This window comes from Ascidiella aspersa, chromosome 1 (assembly GCF_963924565.1).
Source record: "Ascidiella aspersa chromosome 1, kaAscAspe10.2, whole genome shotgun sequence".
In the NCBI taxonomy this organism is placed as follows: domain Eukaryota; kingdom Metazoa; phylum Chordata; class Ascidiacea; order Phlebobranchia; family Ascidiidae; genus Ascidiella; species Ascidiella aspersa.
This window is the reverse complement of record NC_139447.1, coordinates 8,739,806-8,755,825: the sequence shown is the minus strand read 5'-3', so window position 1 is coordinate 8,755,825 and position 16,020 is coordinate 8,739,806. Positions and strand designations below refer to the sequence as shown.

Below are 16,020 nucleotides of genomic sequence, written 5' to 3'. Positions count from 1 at the left end.
AGTCAAACACTTAAAATGGGATCGTTCGAAGTTTTTGACTATATTTCGAAAACAAAACTGTTAAAAGCCATGGTCCACACAATAAAAATAGTTAATTTTTTTAACCGCACTTACTTAACACATAACTTGAAGCTGCACATAAAATAAAGTCAAAGCAATCAAATACTTTCGGAAAAACTTAGGGCTTTTTAAAGACTTTTGAATACACAAATAAAGTTAAAGACCTAGTGGCAACCCTGGCAGCCCTTTGATTCGAATAGTCATTCCATCACAGGATTACAACAAATAAAACCATTGCAATAGTAACAAACTAAAGTATTTCAATTAAGTAGCACAAGCTTACAGCTCTAGGTACAAATAAATTCACAACATTAATCAAGCTACAGGAGCATACAGGTAAAATAAGTACAATAGAGGTTAAGAATTACAGTTCAACGAAAGGCTTAAGATGCTGAAAGTAAACATTCCCTTACCGCCGAATATAGCGAGATAGTAGTTGTCGTTGAAATCTGCGTCGGGGTCACCAATCGTCGTAGTTGCTGTCGCCATGGTCGTTACTTGGCTTATGCTAGTGTTGAACGCTGGAGTGGTGGTAAAGTTGCTGAAGTAACTGGCATTCTTTGAGTTATTTGCGAGTCGCTGTTCGAGCGATTTGTAGAAGATCTCCGACCTATTAGCCCTGGAAACGTCCGAAAAAAGTTGCGGTTTATTTACGAACGTGAAAGTTTGGTTTGTATTTGGCGGCCGTATCAGTGAGTTTTTGGGCTTCGTTAAATACGCATAGAGTGCATTTAAGCGCTTTTTTACAGTAGTGATGGCAAAAAGCAAAATGCTTTATATTTGTTATGAAAAAAATGACTCAATGTGTAGATTTTTCCAAACCATTGATTTACTGTAGAGCCTGGATCAACGTTCATTGCTAAATTTAATGCGATTTATATCGACCAACTTTTAATACAGTCGCCTATCTACAAAATGGCAAATTTGTCTTTTCGTACAAATTCACCGTAAAGGCGTTAAGAAAGTAGTTACTACTATTGGAACAAAAATATGTTAACAGATAAAAAAGTTTAGATTTTGTAAACAAGGACTATTGTGCCCCCACTTATTCATCAGATAGTATTACGTCGTATCGGTCAGGTAACGATACTAAGCTCAGGAATCGGCTCAGATTTAACATTATCGGATTGGAATGTCCGATACTTGGTACCCAAATCCTATAACGAAACACACAATCTTGAGCAAAAGCAAACCTGTTAACGTTAAAATGTACAAGTAACTTGATTTTTAGGATATAAAGCCAAGTTTTGCCTTGACATTAAACGTATACTGAGCCTTGATTGTTAATTCATTGTTTTCTAAAGTGATTGCTTTTAGGTTAGAAAAACACACATTATTGTCTAGTTTAAGAAATTTAGAATAGGTTCGGCACCAATATCGCCCTGGTATCGGACGCGTAGCGATACTGCCACATCGGGTATTGCCTCCGATTCCACATTATCGGACAAACCCTACTCACCAGATCGAGAGCCACCAATCGCAGAGTAGATAGAGCGAGTGGTTGGCGATGATGAGTACGGCGAGAAATACAAGTAGCGGTTTGTTGGATCCCAGGTATTCCTTGTACACGTCGAATCCGATGCTTCCCATCACTCTAGTTTCCTCCTTTTCAACGTGCGCCACGTAGTCGACCTGCGCGTGTGCGACGTAACAAAGCTCAATTGTTGGTTGTTGTTTTTCAAATCGCATTTTAGTTTTTAGCGTTGGTAGCTTAGCAGGTTTGCAGGATGTAGTACGATTTAGCAGGGGAAATACTATTTGACCAAATTCAGTAATCGAATAAATTAAAATGTTTTTATACTATATTTTTTGTTAATGAATATTCAAGTTTAAAATATTAAACAAATTTAATTACACCATCGCATCTGTTAACCTTAGTGTTTTATTTTATTAAAACACTGCTCCTAGTGGCGCGCTTTACCGAGAGCATGTACGTGTCTCGTTTGTTCTTCATTTGAGACGCGCCTGCGTTAGTGGTAACATCTACTCTGTTGTGGTGTGAAAGATTTCAGTGGACATCAACTTTCAGAGCATCGATTAATTTCTAATCCATACAATACGAACCTTGTCCTTTGTGATCAAGGAAACTTGTTCTTCTTCTGAGTCGTGGAGTTCGCTCTTCTCTAAGTTTTCCTGGTTCTGCAAACGAGAAAAACAAAGTTAAATATCAAACGAGCGATTTTTAGCCAGTATTTGTTCGTATTTACGAATCCTGTTTTAAAACAATCGTTTTGTGCGCGAAATAAAGGATTTAGTTTGAAATTTAATTTATTCTGTGTACGACTGTACTACCTTGTATGCAGAAGAGCGTCTTGCTGCCTCCGCATCTGTACCTTCGAATTTTTTTTTTAATAATTGACGTGTTTTTAAGTTGCCTCGTTAAATTCAGTTGACTAAATCGCACCGAAAATCAAACCGACTGCTTTAAAAGTGTTACTGAAAGATGTAATCAATACAGAGTAAGCTATGTTTTTAATAAAAAGTCCATACATGGTATACCGATGTCAAACATGTAAAATGTAACCAAGTAAAACCTAAAAATAAAGGGAAGATAAAAATTATTTAGGCATTGATTTTGGGTATCGAAATCTTCATATTAAAGCAATAAAATTAACAAACAACTTGTGCCAGATTCAATATTTTACCTTTCGAGCCATTCTTGGTGTGGCGAGTGCCACGTCACTTCTTAACGTTGACTCAGCGATTCCTTGGTCTAAAAACAATAATACAGGATGCAATACTGGCAGGTCGATGCATAAAAATAGTCTAGAAGAGTGGTTCCCAAACTTTTTAAGTGCGACACGAATCAAGTTTGTAAATACCTCGCGCCCAATACATGGAAAACTATATCATGAAATATATTAGTTTTGGCTAAATTTAGCCAATTCTCTCGCACAGTGCTCTTTAATTGGTCTGCACGGTGTCGGTGCACCCTAGGGTCCCTCGGGTGCACCAAAATATGTATGGGGTGCACCAGTACGAAAATGTATGCTAGGGACACTAGGGTGCATCACAAACTTTCAATAAACCATCAATATTTGACATTTTTAATAACAAAACAATCATTAAATAGTCTCTTTAAAATTTCCTCAAGTTTGTTTGAATGCTGTTGACATGCAATAGTACTCGCAAGCAGTCTACAGCCATAATAGAACTCTAACCGACAAGTGAATCACTTGACAGCTCCGCTCAGATTATCTGAGATGATGATTTTGATATCCATAATGATTTTTCATATCGCTTTTTACCTCAGTTTACCTTTTAAGTAAACAGGGTGCATGAGTTCGTCACAACAACTTTAAGAGTTTAACAATAGAGCACTGCTCTAGCAAACAATGAAAATCGTTTAATGGAGTTTTACTCCACTAGCATATTTACTTAATTATTTAGCTCCAATATTGTTCCGTAATCAAATGACCTTGTTACAAAAGTGCGCCGCAAACCGAAAAACTTTTAAGAACAACTGCCATAAAGTGCCGATCTCAAAAGTTAGGAGACCCAAGTGTGACGTACCTATGACGTCACCGTCCAAGGGAAAGACGAACTGTGAGGAGGCGGCGCTGAGGGTGGGGCTGGTGGGGTCATCCTCCTCTTTCTTGAGGAGCGAGGCGAAGTCGGTTCCGTCGGCCAGAAGCTCGTCGAAAGTCCCGCGTCCAACGATCTCGCCCTGAAGATAAGGAGCGGTTTGAGAGGAATTTTGTATGTATTTTTCGGCAGGAAGAAGGACGAAAGGCCTTTACCAAATAATATTTTTTTTGAAACTAGTAGAAAACATTTTTAAAACAAGTCGAAAACCATTACCAAAACAGTCATGTTTTTTAAACAAGCAAAAACCATTTTCAAAACAATTCAAAAAGCATTACAAAACATTCTTTTAAAACAAGTAAAAACCATTACCAAAACATTTTTTTTTTCAAAACAAGTAAAAAACATTTTGAAAACATTTCGAAAACGATTACCAAAACAATCATTTTTCAAAACAAGTCAACCATCTTTAAAACACGTCGAAAACCATAAAAACTAAAACTACAACCACTTTTTAAAACAAGAAAAAACATATCACAAACAGGTAAAAAACATTTTCAAAAAAAGTCGAAAAGCATTACCAAAACAGTCCACATAAAAGCAACAACCACTTTTCAAAACAATTAAAAAAGAATTTTTAAAACTATTCATAAACCATTACCAAAACAACTAAAAACCATTTTTAAGATAAGTCGAAAACCTTTACCAAAACAACCAATTTTCAAAACAAGCCGAAAACCATTACCAAAACAAGTAAAAAGTGAATTAAAATTTAAAAAGTGATCATCATCACGCATTGGGAATGATGCGGTACATGTCTTCTTGTTAAATCTAACAGCTTAAAAACAATTGTCGAACTTATTGATATCTGAAGCGTTTCTTGATTGCTTGTCTTTGGTCAATGGTCACACAAATATAAAAACGATATGTAACAATATTACTGATTAAAATCTGGCATTCGAACATTTATTCATTTTGATTTTTTTCTTCTGCAGTGCTACTACAGACTACAGAGTACTTGTTTAAACAACATTTATACTTGGCTCGGAAGCTGCTTTGCCATTTGGAAATTAACTCTTTTAATTATCAAAAACGTTAATAAAAATTATACTGCTTTTTTAGAGATATCAGTAAAAGCATATAGAATAGTGCGTGAATCACATCAAAGTTGGATTAAGTCACAGTGCGCAATGTGTCTATATTAATAATATTGAAATGCGAATATTTCAAAACCTGATGTACTAGGAAAAAAATGAGGGCATTTTCAGAATCAATCTATCACATCTTCCTTTAAAATTTGCTGTTGACCAGTGACCAGCGATAGTCAAAAAGATTTAAAAAAACAACTAACGGAAACACAAGGCAACAAATCTTGTTACATACTTGGTAAATAACAACACATTAAACAGCTGCAGTGTTTTCAAAATATCGTGCAACTTCCCCGTTGCGTGCTATACAACATCCCCGCTGCGTGTAATGAGCATGTGAACGTCATTTTTGTATGAAAACTTGGTCGCATTTCGATTCAAGTCCGCGCATCAGTTCACTTGCGCAGAAAAACATTGGCCATAGACAAAATTCATACTGTACCTTGCGGGAAGTATTACAGTTTAATAAACTAACCAATTCTGATATTTTTAAATTTTATAGTTTTTTTTTCACGAAATATCAAAACTTAAACATAATTGGGTGATACAATCTTATCGGTCATTTTTTTCATAACAACCTTAGGATTTTTTTAAAAATAATTTTTAACATTGAAATTCAAATTATTACCACCATTCGTTATGGCAATAGTTTGCTGTTAATCAATGTCAGCGACAGCAATTAAAACTCTTAGGGGCGTTATTGGTGTGCTTATAAACGCAAACAAACGTTTTAAATTCAAAAGAAATAAACAGAAGTATTTGCTTACATATTTAAAGATGAGAATTTCGTCGGCGTCCTTGAGAAACTGAAGCTGGTGGGTGACCAGAATACGAATCTGTAAAATAACGATAGTTGGCTACTACAGAAACAATCATATACAAAATGTGTATAATGTAATCAAGCCCATCTGAAGTCGTACTGACAAACGATAGCTACAGACATTATATAGTACATAAGATGCCTTCGGAAAGGCCTAGCGAATCAGTTAGCCTGATCAGGATTATACTGGAAGCGTGTCCACTGTCCAGGCTAGAAAACAACTAGCCTGCGGTGAGGTTCGGCGATTAGAAAGATAAAAGTGCACAAGAACTACAATCCAGAAAGTTTATTTTTATTACTTGTTAGGCTAAAAAAGTTTACTTTGATAGCCCAGTAGAAAACTACTTATAGCCTGGTTTCAGTAGCTTGTTAGGCTAAAAAGTTTACTTTGAAAGCCCAGTAGAAAACTACTAAACGTCGGGTTGCAATAATCTTGTGTCAATCAAACCAGTAAAATTCGGTGCAAAAAAGGCCGAACCTTGTCTTTGAGAAATCCGCAAATACAATTGTCGAAGAGCTTATTCGCTACAGCGACATCGACCGCACTCAGCGGGTCGTCCATCAGCAAGATGTCGCTCTCGAGTCGGTAGGCCGCCCGGGCCAGGTTCACCCGGGCTTTCTGGCCTCCGCTCAGGGTAACTCCCCGTTCGCCCACCAAGGTATGGTCTCGCTGAGGTAGAGAGGCAATGTCCTGAAAATATAAGATCGCATTTGTTCAAGATTTGAAACGTTTTATAATGCTTTGTAACGTTATTCCTAAATAATTGACACGCAATTTCATTATGCGGTATGTTTTTGCTTGATGCGGCCCTTGTACCTGTCAACCCTGAATACAAGCATCAGCTGATATATTTTCCATCTCATATAAAATTGTTAGAAATTCCCCTTCTCAATTTGTCGAAATTTTTCGGGGTAATACCCACTAGTTTAGAACCACAGCCCTAAACTCAGTGCTGCGGAGTCGGACTCGGCACTTGGTCGGTTTATTTTTCTGGAGTCGGGACTCTGAACTCGGGCCTCCAGTAAGACTACTTAAGACTACCCGAGTCCGACTTGCGCAGTAACAAATTTTAACTAAAAATTGCCAAGGTGGAAATAGCATATGGTGGAATATTTTCCACCCACGTATTGCCGTGAATAAATTATATTTGCTGAATATCCAACCTATTTTGGTACGTAACAATGGGTGAAAATATGCGTAAATGGGTGAAATACAGGATAGAGTCGGAGCCGGACTCCGCACTCGACGAAATCGCACATTTGGCTCGAGTCGGACTTGTTTATTTTTTGGCAGGATTTAGACTTTGCAGTCGGACTCGGGTTATTTTCGACAGACTCCATAGCCCTGCTTAAATCCATAGCAGAAGACCTTTACCCTAAACAAGTTATAAGACAACTTACGTTGACGAGGGCGCAAGACTTGATCACTTGTCCATAGCGCTTCTCGTGGAAGGGCTCGCCGAAGAGGATGTTGTCTCGGATGGAACCGGAAAATATCCAGGGTACCTGACCCACGTAGGCCACGCTGCCCCGGACCATCAGGGACCCGCCACTAGGGGCGATCTCGCGCAGAATAGCGTTCAGGAACGTAGACTGAAAAGCAAAAATGAGTTGGTCGTTGTCAGGAACGTGGACTGAAAAGCAAAGACATAAATGACCAAGTCGTTGTCGTAATGTAGATGTGTTTGTTAATTTGAAAAACAATGTAAGTATGAAACTTGCTTTTTGAATGCTAAAATTAAAGCCTACGAATTTTTCAACATTTATTTAAGCTTTTGGAAAGTTTTGGAACAAACTGTGCTCTTGTCTCTGTTAAACTGAACAAAAAAATCCGAACCGTTGAAAACGCAATAAAAACTAAGAAAACCACAATATAAGTAACGGGAGACAATTTTAAAACCAACCAATTTCATGCCTTTAAAATGCTTTTCAAGCAAGCGTTTAGCATTAAAGGGTAATTTTGTAAACAAAAGAGTAGGCACTCGATTGAACGAGCTGCTGTAGGTACTCGATTGAACGAGCTGCTGTGGTTTGGCAGTTCAGAATAAAAAAACACTAAACAGAAACAAAATAATAAAGAAAAAATTGCTTACAGAAGCTAGTAAAGGCTTTAGTAATAAATTGGTCACGTTTGTAGAAGCCATGCTGAGGTCAGGGGCGATTATTGGCACTTATCACTTGTTAAAGGCGGCTGACACAGCAATTGCGTCGCGGTGCATTAAACTCTGCCGACACTTACACGTCGTGAGTCGAAAACGCCCAACAAAAGAGACGGTAACATGAGACTTTAACAGTTAGGCAAACACATTATAAAAGATGCCAACTCATTTGATGTCTGTTTTTATACTTCACATATAGTAGAGGTGAGAATCGAATGGTAAGAAGAATACAGTGATATTTAGAGGGCTAATAGCAATAATAGTACCACCAGTGCTATATGGGAAAATTGGGAAAATGGGAAAATTTACTTTGGGAAAATTTACAGGACCGGTTTACAGACTGAATGATAATTTTCTGCTGTACTTTATTAGGAAGGCTTTATTTAGGCGGCCTTTAGAGAAATTTAAGAGACCGTTCTGGTCCTTAATACCTTAAAAAAAAAATTTGTACCATTCAGTTTTAGGGCCAATATTAGAATTTTTCTTTTATATTCGGTCCTTAAAGTGCTTTGTAAAATATTGTTTTTACGTCCACAAAAGTATGGCCACTGACATAATCTGTCGAAACAGGGTACACTAACGAAAATGCATATGCGCCGTTAGTGAATTAAATTATAACTAGACGGCGGTGCTAATATCAGTAGAGCAAAAATTGGTGCCCAAAACCAATGCGAAAAATCGTACCTAACAATCATTGCGAAGACTGCCTTTAATTGTTTTGACCCGTCTGTGGTTATATAAAGGGGATAAATAAATCATATACAAATGTTATTGTTTTTGGTTTACATTAAACATTATAAATGAAAAAAAATGCTTTGTGCAGCAATAAACGTTTCACGAACTGTTCAACCAAACGATAAACAAAATTAGATGACATTGAAAACGAGCGGATATTAGACAGCGTTTTTGCTAACACGTCATACTGCAATCAAGCTACTTTGCGTGGGTTACTGGGTTATGTTATGTCACCCCATCCGTCAGAAATCAGTGCAGGTCTAAGCAAAAAGGTCTACGACAATCAGTGCATTCAAAGGATCAAAAAGTCCGACTTTTAGACTTTGAGGTCTTGGACAATGCACTAATTTGCATTAACAAATGTGCATAAGAAGATTAAGTTTAACAATACTTGACCCAACCAAACCCAAACGCTAACCAGCGCCCTAACCCAAATAATGTGCGATAATTTAATAATTATAACGCTTCAGGCCCCAATACCTCAATTTGTGACGGAATAATCTTAAATACAATGGACGAGAAACCATCTTATGCCCTTACGAGTTTGGGCCTTTTTCCCCAGCATTTAAAGAATTATTAAAATAACGCACATTATTTGGGTTAGGATTCGGGTTAGCGTTAGGGTTTAGGTAGGTCAAGTGTTATTAATCCTATCTCATACTTTTTGTTATCTTTTCTGAACTTTTAATGCATATTTTTAATTTATCTACGCCGGGAGTTTACCTAAAGGTCCAAATCAGTGCATTGCCAGGACCTCAAGGTCTAAAAGTCTAGACTTTTCTGCCATTGGATGCCCTGATTGTCGTATACCTTTTTGCTTAGAAATGCACTGATTTCTAACGGATCGGGTGGTTATGTAATGTTGTACAGCGTTTTACGCGACATGTTCTCCTTCTCCAGAGGAGTAGGCGCTTGTCTCTTTTTTAAAATATTATTGAAAGTTCGTGAGTGCTTAGGATTAATTAAAGGACAATTTCAAGTTGTGCAGTTGTTGCGCGTTTTTTTTTGCAAAAACCGCCCTTAAAATTGTAAACTGATTTTTTTAATCTTTTATTAGTTACAATTGATTTTTAAAAGTCACTGAAAAAACAGTATGACGCCCAGTCAGCATTACGCCTAAACTCATGGTGCAATTTTGCGCACTCCAGGTATCGTTTATTAAAATATGGAAAGCCGCAAATCATATACCAAAGCACGACCGAATGTTGTTGGTGGTATACGCATAATGCAACGGCTACACTTCAAATTATCAGCTTTTTCTTTAAATCTATAATCCAATGCAAAAGATTAAAACCAATTCAGTTTGACCATGTGTATACCCACTAGCTTAAAGTGGTGGACAGAAATCGTTTTGTACAAGCTTTTTCCAGCAATTTTTTAAGGGTTGATCGAACAGGGGTCCATTTGTTTACTAAACGTTGCTTGCTTATTACATAGTTGTTTGCATCACAAGAAACAAATAAAAAGATACAATCCATCATTTAATGTGTTATGCCCCTTTCCCATATTAGCTAGGTGTCGGTGTGATCTTTTACACCGAAAATTTGAACCAGAAACCCTTTTTTCCCACACAGGCAAAACTTATATTTTTAACTTAAAGTAAATACCCGATTTTTATCTTTTGTCTTTACGAGAGTGCAGTTTAAATATAAAAACTGCACTCTCGAAAGGCTTGTAACCACAGGGCCGATATAATCCGACACTTAACTCGATACAATGAGATTGCTATCCAGCAAAAGCGCAGGATCCGCGAACCCGAAATCAGATAAATGTCCGATAATATCAAATCGAATCCGATAATCAACAACAGATTGTATCGGTACTCGTTCGATACTACGTTTAGGAACAACGTACCGGTTGAACAGACAAGTGATTAACGCAGGCATTTTAGCTGAATACCCTAAATTAACTTTTGACATTTTAAGTATGACGTGGTAAGAATATCAAAATGCATACAAAAGTAGGTTGCATTTTGAAGGTGTCGGATAAAATTCTTTATCTATTTTCAACGTAAGTATTAGTTGTCGATTATCCAATGAAACATGAACACACACATGTGTGTTTACACCTGAGATCTAGCCCTTCTAAAGCTGCTTTTCGACAGATTCGGTGAAGAGTCTGCAATGGCTTTCGGTATAATAGTTGTCGATTATTTAGAATGACAGCTTTTTATGCAGGTCAAACCAGGCTAGGTTTTAAAGTTAAACCAATCTTCCTGTGTCCTTGTTTAGAGCTATTTTGTTGACTAAAGTGCGAAAATATTGGGCCTTAAATCTAACGGTCGTACATGTTGTACAACATAAAATCTCTACACGCAAACAAAGTGAAGATTCCACTTTCAAAATGCACTTACCTTACCCGATCCGACCGGGCCAATCACCGCCAGGAGCTTACACGTATTGACTTTGACGTTGATGTCAGAAAGGGTGGGCTGGGCTTGTGAGTCTTCCTGTCAATATCAAGGTATATCACAATCAGTCGTTTAGCACAATTTTTTGCAACCGATTGGTAAATAATAATTGAATTGATGAATATCCAGGAAAATTATTTTAAAAGCGCGTTGAGACAAATATTAAAAATTTAAGTTCGAATTTCAGGCTCGAACGTTGCACAAGCGTAACAAAAATCTTAAAGTCGCATTTTGTCAGTATCGTACGCGGGTTAACTAAACAATAAACTTAACAGGTGCAGACAAGTAATACAAATTTAGGATTAATTACTTTACTACTACAAGTTTGTTATTTAATAGCATGTTTCAACGAGTTTTAATCAAAAAAGGTAAAAATAGGTCTTTTTACAAAAAAGGAAAGCAATTAAACGAAAAAAAAATAATACAAAGTTTATTCCAAATTGGAGCATTTAGTTATACAATTTGATAAAAACTGGACGACCAAGTTAAAGTCGTACTTCTCTGTCGGTCCACGATGCGGTGAAATCCCGAAATTCGATCAACTTTTTTGCGTCCGAGTCAACTTTTTCGTCCGCGTCCGATTTTTCGCCGGGCTTGATTTCGTCGAGCAGCAAAAATTCCTGGTAGAAATATTTTTTGTGAATTTTTACCAGGGCACAAATTCTACTAAAAATCTACAGACTTCCGAAACGAGCTAGAACTGAACGAATAAAAAGCAGTAATAAAACGGTGGAATGCAGTCAAATTCAAGACAAAGCGGCTGAAAAAAGCATTAAAAAAAGTTCAAAGATTTAACAGGGGTCCGCTTTGAAATCCTGGCGAGTCAGCAGGGAAAATAATTTTTTTATATGTATTTACTCCAGGTCGCAATACAAGTTGAGCACAATGCTGATCATTTGTTGCACACTGCATAGCAGTAACGCACAAGTGAACCTGGTTAAAATTATAATTAACCATGCCTAACTAACTTACGCAGACTTCAGAACACAATATACGTTTTTTTAGTAATTTCAATAAAACTACTAAATCCATTATATTCGACAAAATCGACATTTCACTGTTTACAAACGTTCCGTAATACCTCACGCCATCATCACGGTAAAACACATAACAACATAAGTGTAAACTATTTTCGTATTTACACTGATGATGGGATGAGGTATTGCCGAACCGTTTGTAAACAGCTAAATATCGGACATCCCCCAATACACCATACCAAAACAAAAATTAAGAATTTAAGTTATGCCTGTTACCTAATTTTGAGACTTAAGTTAATCATTTTTCTTTTTTCAGTTTTTGGGTCAGTCACGTTATGGTTTTTTACCTATTCCATTTTGCCCGTGTCAATATTACTACTGTTCAACAAGTTTATGCATGCGAAATCCAATAATTGAAATGTCTTCCTAGAAGAATATTTACCGCACTATATTTCCTTTTAGAAATACTTTGCACATTCTATATTTTCCTTCGTTTTTTTTTCAGTTTTTGTGTCAATCACGTTTTGCTTTTTTCACCTATTTCCATTGTTACCCGTTTCAGTATTACAACTGTTCAACAAGTTTACAAATGGCAAATCAAAAGCAAAAATGAAATTCGCGTAAATGGCATGTACAAACGCGTGAGGGGAATCGAAGGGAAGGGCAATGTCAAAAAAAGGTTAATCATTCCCATAAAGACGTGGACAGAAAGGATATCGTGTGCAATTGGGCAAACAACGGCAGCTAATCTAAAAACGCGAGAGTTCACCAAAAGAACAGGCAAACAGCAAAATCAGGTGAAAACTGCTTGGTCATGGGTAAAGCGCTTTTGTATGCTTTGAACAGGGAAACGACTGACTGAACGCAACCTTGTGAGACCGCCTTGCCGGCAGAATTTCGAACTTCGTACCTACGTACAAGGAAGTTATGTGATTTTGCAAAACTGGCAAATTGGATAGTCAACGTTTCACGTTATAAAGTGAACCAAATATCCTTAACATTTTTTTTCTAAAATAAATAACATTTCCCAAATCTTGGCTTGTTGCAACGCGCGATTGTAACAGAACATTTGAATGCTAGCTTAAAGTTAAGACACCTTGATATTTTTTTGCATATCAAAGGGACAATTTAAACGTTTAGTATGTCTTATTTGAAATATTTAAAGTAGTTACAGAAATTACAAGTGTGTTATTTTTCTAGCGAAAAAAAATCCAATATTCGAAAGCTAGTTGGAAGAATATTTACCGCACCTTGTTTTCCTTTTAGCACAACTTATTACAGGAACGTGTATAATGGCATTAGGCTGGTCATATTTTACTACATAGATTAACTAAAGTTGATACAAAGTGCGTATCGAAAGGTCTTTTTTTTTCAAGACGATGTCAATTTACTTGACCTTTTTTATTTTTTTCCTTTTCGGCTATGATATTCATTTTATTTTCATATTAGAGTTGTTACCATTTATTGAAATCCAGCACACATACTCACTGAATACTGGTGGAGTCTTAATAGTAAGTTTAACCACTTAAGATAACATCACACGGTTTAACAAATTCGACCTAATTTTAAAAAAGGTCAAACAGAGCACGTTTAAACGCTCGTAGCAAATTAACGCAATTTTCTGGCACCTTTAACAGCGCACCTTAGGTGAGGCTATAAAAACAGCCTTTTGCGCGTCAAATGTCAAACAACAAGAAACGGCCATCTCAGGCTTCGCTCTGTCGTGGATGTGGGCATCAAAGCACCGACCAGATTGGCATTTAAGGGTATATTTAACCAGGGCAGAGTTTAAAGCGAAGATGTGTGACATACAACGGATGCAACCTGTCTAGGGGTTGGTCGCTAGATTGACAAACAGCCAAAAATGCCCTTTACGAGGTTGCTTTGCTGGGTTGAAACGGTCTAGGGCAGTGGTTCTCAAATTTTTTAGCTTGCGACACACTAAAAGAATCTTACATTTCGCGGCTCACTTTTAAAATAACAACAATAGAGTAATTTGACAATGGCCCCCAATACGATAAACTATATGTAAATGTCTCAACATTACTAATTTTTAATGCATAGTGCGTATTTAAGTCTAAAATGCTTGCGTGTATGCCTATTGGCAACACAAATAATTATTTTCCAAAAATGACAACAGTTTCGCGGCACACAGTTCGGGAATCACTGGTCTAGGGACACGGGTAGAAGTATTTGCTTGGGCAGTGATTTTCAACCGCTGTTCCGCAGTTCAACCAAAATATCGCTAGGTGTTCCGCAACAATTTTTAAATTTTGGCTAATGTTCCATTAAACATTATTTAAAAAAACACTAGTTAGTAGGAAAACGTTGCTTTTGTTGTACAAAATCCTTTGCCAGTTTAAATGTTCTATCAGGATTTTCTTTATTTGGGGGTATTGTTGTGTAATGTTAAAATAAGACTCAACAAGTTTAATAATACATGGTGACTGCAAGGGCCTGCTGCTGCTTATACAGCCCGAATAATAATTTTCTGCTGTTCCAAACAACTCCAGAGGAAAAACTGTAGAGGAATAATTTGGTATTGTATTGTTTTTTTTGGATGCCTTATTTATAAACTTTCGTTTAATGTTCCGCAAAATTATTTTAACGCATAAGTGTTCTGGGGCTCTAAACAGGTTGCAAAAACACTGCGCTAGGGTGTAGGGGGGTGTTCGATAATGGTGTTGAACAAAAGCCCGTCAAAATACCGTTGTATTTTTTTCCTTTGTACTAAAACTATGTCGCATGGGACGTTTTTTTATCCAACATATAAGGGTAATTTATATCGGAATAAAATGCGTACATTATATGGCATATTTAGCGTAAATAAACACTCTTTTTTAGGCGCGACTGAGTCGTGAAATTCAGATGGCTTTAAACCGTGATCAGCCCTGCTGAAGTAGTACTGAACAACGATTATGGCATACTCGTAATAATATACAGGTGCCTTCGAAAAGGCTATTACCGAAACTTTTTGGTCTAATAAGGCCAGTATTGTAAACAAGAAAAGGCTAGAATACTATCTTCTGCGAAGTATATAAGTTTTCACCAACATGGGTTTAATAAATATTGTCAAAAGAGTTATTAATAAATCGCTCAATGATAGTAAATCAATGCTTGCTATGTTTTGGCCGTCCCCGTGGTTCGTCATACAACAATTAAACTACTTTCGGTTTTATATCCTTTGTTATTTTGTGTTTGTTTTGTCAAAACTGGGGATATCGTTTAAGAAAAAACGGTATTTTTGTAATAATATTTAACTATTTTTAGTCTATATTTTTTTCAATGCCACTAGTAGGGATATCCGATACCTTTTCCGATATTTCAGACAAAAAGTATCGATACCACCCTGGTATCGGACGATTAACGATAAAATACCACATATATCGGCTCCGATCTAATATTATCAGACATCCCTGAAACTGTCGTAAAAGTTTTTGACATGGGAAATTTCGACCACATTTTTTTTTTCGACGGCAAAAGTGGCAGGGGCGGGATTCGAACCGGCGCACGCTCAAGTCTCAACCTTTCAACTTCGAAGAGGGTTTTACCAACCTGTATGCGACGCATGCTGATCAGGGATTCGGCGAGCTTCTCAATGGCGAGCGGGAAAAAGATTCCCATCGAGACGCGAATGACGTTGTACAGGGCGATCGCCGAGAAGACCTTGAAAGTGTGAAAAAATGGTTTACTGATGGATCCCGTAACAAGATGCTATAGGCTAGGGTGGTCCAAACTCATCGGGGCCACATGGGAAAACATTGTTTAGTGATGCCGTGTATCAAGTCGAACAATGTTTAATTTAATGATGCCTATTTTTTTTTTTTTTTTAGGCATTTGGAGGTTTCGTAGTGTGTTTACGAACAGCATCTACCAAAAAGATACATTAAGACACATTATATAAATCAAAAACAGCTCCTCTGGTAATTGTAATTGTTAACCAACGTTTCGGCAACCTATACAAGCCGCCTTCGTCAGGGTGATTGACACTGAACGCTCGTGCAATAAATGGAAAGGAAAAAAAGAAAAAAACAGAAATAAACGCGAGCAACAAAACGATAAGAAAGTAATTAGCGACTGCCGCTAGTCCTTCAGCAGGTGCTTGTAGCATGCAGAAAGCATCACGTCAGTTTTGACGTTCATGGTGTTACCCTTCCTATGAATATTCCACGATTCCAAAAATAAT

At 37.0% G+C, this 16,020-nt stretch overlaps 1 protein-coding gene across 1 annotated transcript in view; it reads right to left on the bottom strand.

The window, feature by feature from the left end:
- The window catches only part of LOC146167081 (ATP-binding cassette sub-family C member 4-like), a 37,806-nt gene that overhangs the window by 10,158 nt on the left and 11,628 nt on the right, over positions 1–16,020 (bottom strand). The window contains exons 9-19 of the mRNA XM_083391051.1: positions 15,390–15,500; positions 11,355–11,477; positions 10,801–10,896; positions 6,955–7,146; positions 6,032–6,244; positions 5,501–5,569; positions 3,574–3,727; positions 2,706–2,773; positions 2,125–2,199; positions 1,520–1,692; positions 474–679 (exon numbers count right to left, since the gene is read on the bottom strand). Coding sequence (XP_083247177.1) covers positions 474–679; positions 1,520–1,692; positions 2,125–2,199; positions 2,706–2,773; positions 3,574–3,727; positions 5,501–5,569; positions 6,032–6,244; positions 6,955–7,146; positions 10,801–10,896; positions 11,355–11,477; positions 15,390–15,500 — 1,480 coding nt within the window. The remainder of the gene's footprint in view (positions 1–473; positions 680–1,519; positions 1,693–2,124; positions 2,200–2,705; positions 2,774–3,573; positions 3,728–5,500; positions 5,570–6,031; positions 6,245–6,954; positions 7,147–10,800; positions 10,897–11,354; positions 11,478–15,389; positions 15,501–16,020) is intronic.